The 10,512-nt window shown below is 33.7% G+C and overlaps 1 protein-coding gene and 1 pseudogene across 3 annotated transcripts; both read left to right on the top strand.

Annotated features, from left to right (window-relative positions):
• Nucleotides 1-588: 588 nt before the first annotated feature.
• Nucleotides 589-7,552, top strand: LOC146941752 (beta-galactosidase 10-like; annotated as a pseudogene). Its single transcript, XR_015032483.1, has 18 exons — nucleotides 589-780; nucleotides 878-973; nucleotides 1,084-1,196; nucleotides 1,526-1,592; nucleotides 1,728-1,820; nucleotides 1,965-2,108; nucleotides 2,304-2,392; nucleotides 2,840-2,945; nucleotides 3,111-3,198; nucleotides 3,331-3,449; nucleotides 4,051-4,215; nucleotides 4,706-4,902; nucleotides 5,246-5,355; nucleotides 5,719-5,828; nucleotides 5,962-6,069; nucleotides 6,215-6,325; nucleotides 6,433-6,647; nucleotides 7,042-7,552. The product of XR_015032483.1 is annotated as a beta-galactosidase 10-like (transcript).
• Nucleotides 7,553-8,535: 983 nt separating this feature from the next.
• On the top strand, nucleotides 8,536-10,512 carry LOC146941751 (uncharacterized). 2 transcript variants are annotated; one of them, XR_015032482.1, is made up of 4 exons: nucleotides 8,536-8,789; nucleotides 8,966-9,590; nucleotides 9,759-9,884; nucleotides 10,122-10,261. XR_015032482.1 is itself a non-coding variant. In XM_085755584.1 (3 exons), exons 1-3 carry the CDS (start codon nucleotides 8,563-8,565, stop codon nucleotides 10,332-10,334), a joined length of 1,065 nt encoding a protein of 354 aa, XP_085611710.1. In that variant the 5' UTR covers nucleotides 8,548-8,562; the 3' UTR covers nucleotides 10,335-10,512. The 2 variants fall into 2 exon arrangements, 1 of the variants encoding a protein (XP_085611710.1); XM_085755584.1 differs by lacking the exon at nucleotides 9,759-9,884 and having other exon boundaries at nucleotides 8,548-8,789; nucleotides 10,122-10,512.

The following is a 10,512-nucleotide window of genomic DNA, read 5'->3' as shown; positions in this document are numbered from 1 at the left end:
ATAAATTAATTATGCACACACTCACTGGTCTTGCCCCATACTATCTTCTGCGGACACAAGTCAAAATTGGATTGAAGGTTCTCTACGATTTCTATTCTCGAAAACAATAAAGTAAAGAAAATCTTTAATTATCTTTTTAACATAAAATTTTGGAGAAAAGTTACTAATCCGAGTCTTCTGATTGAAAAAAAAAACAAAGTTGTTGTTGACAAGGAAGACTCTTTTAAAAACAGTCAACAAGGTTCTTCTACTAATATTAAATTACAAAATGGTAAAATTACGTAAATTAGACTCTTTTTATTCTGAATTTTTCATTTTTGCATATGAGTTTTTAATAACTTTATGATCTCGTCTATCTAAAAAAAATTAATTAAATAGAAAAGGTAAAGAAATTGTATTGTAGTTGTACACTAGCTGGCAATATCTGTGTCCGAACCGAACCGGTTACTGTGACCAAAAATAGCAAGAAAAGCAGGTATCTATCTATCTATAATACACACAGTAACACGTGCTCACTTAGTAACACTAACCAGTTTGAGCTTGGCACTTGTTGCTATTAAAACCCAACCAACACTCACAAAACAAAACACCAAATCACATTCACACTTGAAAATGAACTTGTGTTTCATTTTGTGTTTGGTTTCAACTTCCCTCACATTCACTTTGGTATATGGTGGTGTCGGTAGTAACGTCAGCTACGACGGTCGCTCCCTCATCATTGATGGCCAACGCAAGCTTCTTATCTCTGCTTCCATTCATTACCCTCGTAGTGTTCCTGCTGTCAGTACTTCTTCACTCATCTCATACACCTACTATTTCTTTACCTTTATCATATTATTATTCACTCATTCTTACTGTGTAATTATTTATGCTATAGATGTGGCCTGGTCTTATTCAAACAGCAAAGGAAGGTGGAATAGATGTCATTGAAACCTATGTTTTCTGGAATGGCCATGAACTTTCTCCAGGAAATGTAAGTAACATTAACTCATTTAAATTAATGCACTACTTGTCAGTTTGTTGCAAGATGCTTCTATTTCTATTTACAATCTTAAATTTAACTTTAAACTGTGAACTTTGTAGTATTACTTTGGAGGACGATTCGATCTGGTCCAGTTTGCAAAGGTTGTTCAAGATGCTGGAATGTACTTGATTCTCCGAATCGGCCCATTTGTTGCTGCAGAATGGAATTTTGGGTCTCTTTCTAAATATTATTTTTTTTTTCTAGGCTCTGGAAGGAACTATTGTAGGAGAGATGGTATAAAAATAGAATTCAACATAAGTGTAACTTGAGTGGTTAGTCCGAGTGGTAAGAGACTCGGGCACCTTAAGCAATTTGACTTTGATCCTTAACTCTTGCAAAGAGGAGATCCACCTTATGTGCCCAAAAGGTTTTTTGACGGAGATTAGTCATTGTTAAACAAGGATGGATACTCAGTACCTATAACATAGTTATCATAAAAATATGGAAGAATCAATTGTTGATTACTTTTTCAAATTTTTAACCATAATTTGTATATTGCAGTGGAGTACCAGTATGGCTGCATTATATTCCAGGCACTGTATTCAGAACTTACAATCAGCCTTTTATGGTATGTAATATGAATGTAGGACTTTGAATTATAAGTAACTCATGATAAGGTTCAAATTACTAAATGCTATCCATTTTTGTTTATTATTTGGAGTAAATGAACACTCTAACTTTGTTGCTCTTCCTTGATGTTCAGTATCATATGGAGAAATTTACCACATACATAGTGAACCTTATGAAGAAAGAGAAGCTTTTTGCCTCCCAAGGGGGTCCCATAATCTTATCCCAGGCAAGTATAACCAAGTTTGTAGAAGTTTGTCACATGGATTTGCAATGAACATCTGTTTTTCAGTAGCTTTCATTCCATACGGTTGTCTACATTGTCCTTAAATATGTTTTGACGACTTTATCTACCATCTTCACAAAATTGCAGATAGAAAATGAATATGGATACTACGAAAACTATTATAAAGAGGATGGTAAGAAATATGCCTTATGGGCTGCAAAAATGGCTGTTTCTCAAAATACAAGCGTCCCTTGGATAATGTGCCAACAGTGGGATGCTCCAGATCCTGTGGTAAGATGACCATTTTTTGAAGTAGTTATTACATTGCAAATGTGAATTAAACATAGATTCCTAGTGCTTGTTTAAACAATGTTGAATATTTAGGATTTTGGATTATTAGTCATAATATGCGTTATCTTGAATCATTACACATGCTTCAAAATTCTTAAATTTTATTTTATTTTTAGTAAATGTTTTCTTTTGCAGATTGATACTTGCAACTCATTCTACTGTGACCAATTTACACCTACCTCTCCAAAGAGGCCCAAAATGTGGACTGAGAACTGGCCTGGATGGTATGTTGAATTCAATCTAAACATTTTCTCCCATTATCCATATTTTGCATCAAAATGTTCATTTCACCATGTGATAATGTATCTCCCATGACTCGTGGGGGTACTTATGGTGAGTGTCTGCCAATAGTTCTCTTATCTGATGGGCATAATTCAGAAATATTCTTCACCCCTTTTTCACTGATAAGTAAAGCTGAAAATTATTTATGCTAGTTTTAGCAATTATTTACCATTGCCAATAATAGTTAATGTTTTTTTAAATTTTCTGCTTCTGCAAAAGACTAGAGACTAAACTGTTACGGCACTTTCATTTACCCATCTTCCCCCTCCCTAGGTTATAGCAGTGAAAAGGGTACAAAGGTTTAATATTTTATTTTTATTTTACAATTACAATAGGGAATGTATCTCATATTAATATTATTCTCCTATGGGATTGTCTACTATGTTAAGGTTTAAGACTTTCGGGGGCAGAGATCCTCACAGGCCAGCAGAAGATGTTGCTTTTTCTGTTGCTCGTTTCTTCCAGAAAGGTGGAAGCCTTAATAATTACTACATGGTACAGATGTTTCTTTTTCTTTTTTAAAATCATGGTTTTGCAAGCTATACATCTTATTGTATTCGGACCTACCATTCAAAAAATACATTTATCCAAATGGTATGCCATATTCTAGTTTTAATTTTTCTTATGCTGACCACTTTGTATGATCCTTATGTGTGTTAGTATCACGGGGGAACAAATTTTGGCCGTACAGCCGGTGGTCCATTCATTACCACAAGTTATGACTATGATGCTCCCATAGATGAGTATGGTAAGTCATCTAAACAGAAGTTCTTATATTGTGTAATACTATTCATCTACATGTCTCTTAACTGTATATTTTGAAAGTCCTTAGAATTAATGTTCAAGTTTTCTGAATAATAAATATATCATAAAACCACAGGGTTGCCTAGACTTCCAAAATGGGGACATCTTAAGGAACTTCACAAAGCTATTAAGCTATGTGAGCATGTATTGCTCTATGGAAAGTCGGTTAATATCTCCCTTGGTCCTTCTGTGGAGGTATTTTCTTTCCCTTAAGCATTTAATTTTCATGGCTAGTTCAAATAGATTGTCTTTTGTTTAGTTGTGAATTCCATCATATTCAATCCAAATGATAGTATTCAAATTCTAATTGTTTTTTTTTTTGTTCTTTCGAACATTTTATAAGATTTTGAATTGTTGCTTGCTCTATCATTTAGACCTTGTCTTGCGGGGGAAATCCTTTGACATCCTGTTTACAATTAAATTTAGAAATATTATCATCACATCCCTTCTTCTGTTTCTGAAAAATTTAATTTTTTTCCTCTCCTTTTCAACAATATGGTTAAAATTACTACAAAGACTTTCTGGGATGCTTAGAGTCCAGCATTGAATGTAATATGACCTAAAAAAAGTGTTTATAAGGTGAGGATACCTCCCACTTATAAACACTTTTTCATGCCATGTTACATCCAATGTGAGGCTCTCAACACACTCCTCACGCACAAGAGTCTGATACCATCTAAATTTTAATTCAGCCCTACAAAACCAGTTTGTTAAGTGAGGGATGGATGGGAAAAGGTGTTGTTGCTTTTATTGGCAATTTCTGCATAGGCTGATGCGATTAATTACTGTATTGCAGGCTGATATCTATACTGACTCATCTGGAGCATGTGCCGCCTTTATTTCTAACGTTGATGATAAAAATGATAAGACAGTGGTATTTCGAAATGCATCGTATCACCTGCCAGCATGGTCAGTTAGCATTCTTCCGGATTGCAAGAATGTTGTGTTCAACACTGCAAAGGTCGGTTACCTCTGTTTCTTATTCACCCATTCCCACTGACATATTTCCTTAACAAAGCAACTTTATCATGTATAAGGATTCACCAAGACAAACATCAAGGATTCATGTCGCATTTACAGCATTACTTACAATTTCAGTGTTGTTGAAGATAACATAAGCTTAGTTCTGAGTTCCTTGAAAAGTAATGCAATTTTTGCAGGTCATGAATAAGAACAGAGTTTGGTCTATACCTGTATAAAATTACATCAGTTTATACAATTATACTAGATGCAACTCAATGAAACTGAAATCATGTAAAAATTGCCATTATAAGATAATCATATCTTTTTCTATTATAGAAGTTTTTCGTGTTAGTTTCCTATTTTCTGCTCACTCTAATCATATTAAATTTAATACTAAAGGGATTAAATAAGTGTAAAAAATTAGACTATTCGCCTGTTTATGTACTTCTTTCCTTAGTCCTTGCACTTATTCGTGAAATATTCAACAGGTTTCTTCCCCGACAAACATAGTTGCAATGATTCCAGAGCATTTGCAGCAATCAGATAAAGGTCAAAAAACACTTAAATGGGATGTATTCAAGGAGAATCCAGGGATCTGGGGGAAGGCCGACTTTGTCAAAAATGGCTTTGTCGACCACATCAATACTACCAAAGATACCACTGATTACCTGTGGCATACGACAAGGTTTGTCTAAGTATACAAAATGGTTAAGAACACAAATTGAACAATTAAAAGTATTGAAAAGTATCAGTCCATAATATTGGGCAATGGTTACTCTTTATGTAAAACTAATTCAAAATAGTGGCCAACGGTTTTTTGGTAAAAAGCAAGTGGGTGTAGGGTGCTATTTTACTCCTTAATGTTTTTGGGTGGGTGTAAATTAGCAGCCCCCTATAATAAAATGATTTGGAACATTTTCTAGCCTTTGTTTGCTTCTGGGGTGAAATATTGAAACATTTTCTATTTCAATGTGTATATTTAAAGTCAATATGCTGTCAATTATAGCTCGTTTTTCTGTTGATCGCAGCATACTTATTGATGCAAATGAGGAGTTCCTAAAGAAAGGAAGCAAACCAGCTCTTTTAATAGAATCCAAGGGTCATACTCTCCATGCTTTTGTGAATCAGAAATATCAAGGTTATCCTCTAGTAGATAGTAATTTCTTTGCTTTATATTTGTCAGTTTATCAATTATCACCGTGTAATCAAATCAGAGTTGTCAATCATTATGAACTTAAGCATATGCCTCCGGATCCTATTTTCTTTTGGCCTTTGTATTATCTTTCCCTTGCAAATTAAGTGTTATAAAAATAAAATCATTTTCTAAGAGTTAACTACATAGACATTCGCTGTCTCCCTGAAATACAATGAAATTATCGGGATTTTTATTTATCCTAAAAAAATGTATAAAATAAAATCTAAGTTCTTTTAAGTTTTAAGATAATAATTAGAATTCGTCATTATAACAAAATGTTATTCTTATAATTTTAACATCTTCTAGGTACTGGAACTGGAAATGGTTCACATTCAGCATTTACTTTTAAGAACCCCATCTCTCTCAGGGCTGGGAAGAATGAAATCGCTATATTGAGCTTGACCGTTGGCTTGCAGGTGACTTGCACTGTCTAGAATTAGAACATTTTTTTTCTTCAGAATTATCACTTATAATAACTCAGTTTTCTATTTCTCTCATACCCTTTAAATGATTTGAACTCTTATTACATTTTGTTTTTATTGTGTTTAGACTGCTGGACCATTTTATGACTTCATAGGGGCAGGAGTAACAAGTGTTAAGATTATTGGACTCAACAATAAGACGATAGACTTGTCTTCTAATGCGTGGACATACAAGGTACTTTTCCTCTTGCATTATAAATTTGAAGCTTCTATTACCTTCTCAATCTTTTAAAGACACTCAATTGTAGTGTAAAACATGAACAATAAACTTTTTTTTATCAGCCTTTGTCCTTTGACCACATTCTTTTTTGACTTCTCAGATTGGAGTACAAGGAGAACATCTGAGTATATACCAGGGAGAGGGGATGAATAGTGTGAAGTGGACATCAACTTCAGAACCACCAAAAGGGCAGGCATTGACATGGTACAAGGTAATACCTTTCTTATTTTCGTCATCGCTGATGGAAATTACCAAAGCATCTTTTGTTTAGTATGAGGTCTTGTGCTGAAGTATCTACGAAATTTCCTGGCCTTTCAGGCTATTGTAGATGCTCCATCTGGGGATGAACCAGTTGGATTGGATATGTTGTATATGGGAAAAGGTCTAGCCTGGTTAAATGGAGAAGAAATTGGAAGATATTGGCCTAGGATAAGTGAATTTAAGAAGGAAGACTGTGTTCAAGAATGTGACTACAGAGGCAAATTCAATCCAGATAAATGTGACACTGGTTGTGGAGAGCCTTCACAGAAATGGTAAAACTACTGGCAATAATGATTCAAGTATAATTGATGAGCTGAAATGCACTGTTTTTTCCTTTTTATGTGCAAAAAAGTTTTTCCTTGATATGTTTACTAAAATGGTTCAAAACTATCAGAAATGGGCCAAGAAAACAACAAAGATATGTGCATATTGATGAATTTGATGATGCAGGATAGGTCCTTCATGGATTCTTTAACTTTATCTAACTAATAAGGAATGTTCATGAATATTTAAAAGTTTATTAAGTTCTGTATGTCCTCAATTTCTTTAGTGAATTAGAATCCACAGTACACTTTTACAGTCATGATTGATTTAGTTCCTTTTGTAGTCTATTTTTTTTCTTAAATTTTTGTTATAATAAAACATTTTGTATTTGTAATGTACCAGGTATCATGTTCCACGATCTTGGTTCAAGCCATCTGGAAATGTTCTTGTCATCTTTGAGGAGAAAGGTGGTGATCCAACAAAGATTACGTTCGTGAGACGTAAAGTATCTGGAGCCCCTTCTGGAAAATCTTAAGGGAGATTGTCATGATCCGTATTCTAGCATAGTTGTTGAAGACAATTTCAAAACGACCGTGTACTGGTCTATCAATGAAACTTGCAGTGGAAGCTATCTGCAGTTGACAATACTAGCATCATTTTCGGAAGAGTTTACTAGAATATTGCATTGCACCAGTTGATTTACCAGCTTGGCTGCATCAAAGAAGCCGATTTTTTTTTTGGCATAAATATATAGATGTATTATTGGCTAGCTCTAAGGTTTAATCTATAATAGGGATAATATGCTGTAAATGCTTTATCCATGAATTATTTAGATCTTCCTTCGAGTGTGTAAGCCATTTTGAATCAATGTATTTTCTTCACACGAAGCTCTGAAACTGCACGTTAATATTAACATTTTGATTCATGAATTTCTTACTAGAGTTATTGTGAATTCCAATTATTTCCTGATAAAATGGTTTGCAAAAAGTTATGGAAAAAGTTCAGTAGTGAAAAATGTTAAAAAACATTGGTATATTAAGAAATAAAAGTTTTTCCTCAAACAAAAAGTTATACAAGGTGTTTGTAGTTAGACCTTATAAATAAATTTCAAAAAATTAGTTTAAATCCGTTGGAGCCAATTGTAATAAAATAGTCATGACATTTTAATTGATAAGGTCTCGAGTTAATTTCAGGTAATTATTTAGTCCTTCATGAATAATTCTTGGGTGGACACAAAGATTTGGACCTTTTATTTGGTCACACACACAAAAAAGTGAACATGTTAAAATCATTTGAAAATTAATGATTATTTAATTGTTATTTTTTCCACTTTTTTCTTTTTATGTGTGTGTGACCAAATAAAAGGTCCAAATTCTTGTGTCCACCCAAGAGTTTCTCGTCCTTCATTTTCTTTTACGTTATTTTGATCTATTTCGTATATTTGTATATATTTGAATATATATTTTCAAACTTTAAATTTATAGTTTTTTCTTGTATGAGCTCTTAGTCGTCAAATTTATAGTCCTTCATCTATATTTGCATATAAATTTTAGATGGGAAGCTTGAAAATGTCATGCAAACAGATTAAAAGATCAAAATAACATGGAAAAAAAATAAGATAATGTACCAAATCGTTATTTGAAATTAAAAGAGAAAGAGATATATATGTTAATGTTGTAGTGTGAGGTTGAGTCGGCAGAGCAGAATTCACGGGAGCAAATGTTTGTCATGAGGATAAGGACATGTTGCTATGAAACAGATGCTTATCCATTTTCCATCCAAACACTTATTTTAATTTTTGATATCTTACAAGGTCTCCGCCAAATCAAATCAAATGGACGTAAAATGTAACACGTGCATAACATAGGTCATTGAGGACATGGAAGAGAAACAAGTGTCGTGCATGCTACATTACACGTTCCAATGGTTTATGTTTTGTTCACCAAATTTTGGATCATCACAAACTCTCCTACTCCAACGCTTTTCTTTTTTCAACCAACAATTCTTCCTCTTCTCTTCTCACCATTTCATTTTCACTTGCAAGTAAAAACTAACGTACATCTTTCTTCTTATTTTCCTTTTCTTAATCCCAGCAATAATAATCTGAATTTTTCTTCTTATTTTCATCACCCTTTTGGTTTCTTCCACTGGTAAGTAACAATGCATTGTCTTCTTATCAAATAATTTCTATCTTGAATATTGAAGTGATGATTGTCATTGTCTCTGAAATGCATGCATATGCATTATATTTTTAAATTTAGCTATCATAATAAAATGTGTTACACTAGCTCAGGAACTAATTATTAATTAATTAACCTTTGATCAGTGAAAAGAAGATGTCTGGTGTATCTGTAGCAACACCTCCTCCTTCACAGCATGCAGAACAAACAGCACCACAAACTCCAGGCACAAAAGCAAACCAGCGAACAGAAGCACCTTCGGCAGCTGGAATGATGGGTTCACTACGTGTAATAGAGCTTCAACTTGTTGCATTCATATTAGTTTTCTCAGCAAGTGGTCTTGTTCCACTTCTTGATCTAGTTTTTCCAGCTCTTGCCTCTGCATACATCTTAGCACTTGCACGTTACGCATTTCCATCATCTCCTTCTACTACATCAAATTCACAACAACAAGAGATTTTCAAAGGAAGTAGCATGTTCAGAATGTATGTTATTGTTGGAACAACTATTGGGTTGTTTTTGCCACTGGCTTATGTTCTTGGAGGGTTTGCAAGAGGTGATCAACATGCTGTGCGTTCTGCAACACCGCATCTTTTCTTGCTGTCTTTTCAGATATTGACTGAGAATATTATTAGCAGTTTGTCTCTATTTTCACCACCTGTTAGAGCTTTGGTTCCTATGATTTATACTATTAGAAGGATCTTTGTTGATATTGATTGGATCAATGATGTTTGGCTCAACAAGACTTTGCCTGCCAATGCACGCTTTCAGGTCATTTATTTCCATTTCTCTAATTCATTTCGTCAATTTTTTTTTTCTAGTTCTATATTAGTTTAAGTGTTAAGTATGTTTTTAATTGTAAAAATTACTTAAAATTCACTTTTAGATTTTTAGTGTTACTTAAAGTCTTAAGTAAAGTCTGGTCAAATATTGTTTTAGATAGGGATAAGCTCAACTGATTGATTGGAGTTGGACCAAGTAAAGTATGGTGAAGTTGGGTCGAAGACTATTTCAGTCAGCGATCAAACTCGGATGCAATTCTACTTAAATTTAAGCTTATTTAAGGTTAACGCTTCAGTTTGATCCTGACTTTAGTTAGACTTTACTTGGATTATTAGGTGCCTTTCGGGTTAAGATAAAAAACTATATAAATTTGAAAGTTGGGTCCGCGTTATTTTTAAATGAGGACCATCCCTAGTTTAATTAGATATAAAGATGTTGTTATTTATATAATTCAGATGTATGTGTATGTGTGTGTATGGAAAAGGATGAATGATTTGCAAGTGGTGTTGCATACTGCAGGACACAGCATGGTATTGGTTTGGGAAGGGTCTAGCCGTGGCGAATTTGGCTTATTTCTCAATCAATCTATGTGTATTCTTGATACCAAGGTTCCTTCCAAGAGCTTTTGAGAGGTATTTCCAAGAAAGAGGAGAGATTTATGCCAAGAGTGCAGAAGATAAGCGATCTATGTCTCTCAACAAACCCCAATTATCAGAGAAGAAGATGGATTAAGATTAATTAAGAGATAGCTTTATCATATAGCTTGTCTTTCAAGTAATTTTATACAGTTCAGAATTTCTCTTGGAAAATGAATAGTTAATCAATGTATATGATATCTCAGCCTTGACTTAATATGCTCTCTCCATTACATAATATATGGAAATTACATATAGCCTGGTTTTTGGACAAA

This window comes from Medicago sativa, chromosome 3 (genome assembly GCF_051527215.1).
Source record: "Medicago sativa cultivar Bolivia chromosome 3, Bolivia_mono, whole genome shotgun sequence".
Classification (NCBI taxonomy): Eukaryota; Viridiplantae; Streptophyta; class Magnoliopsida; order Fabales; family Fabaceae; genus Medicago; species Medicago sativa.
The sequence above is the reverse complement of the archived record's forward strand: the minus strand, read 5'-3'. Positions and strand labels throughout refer to the sequence as shown.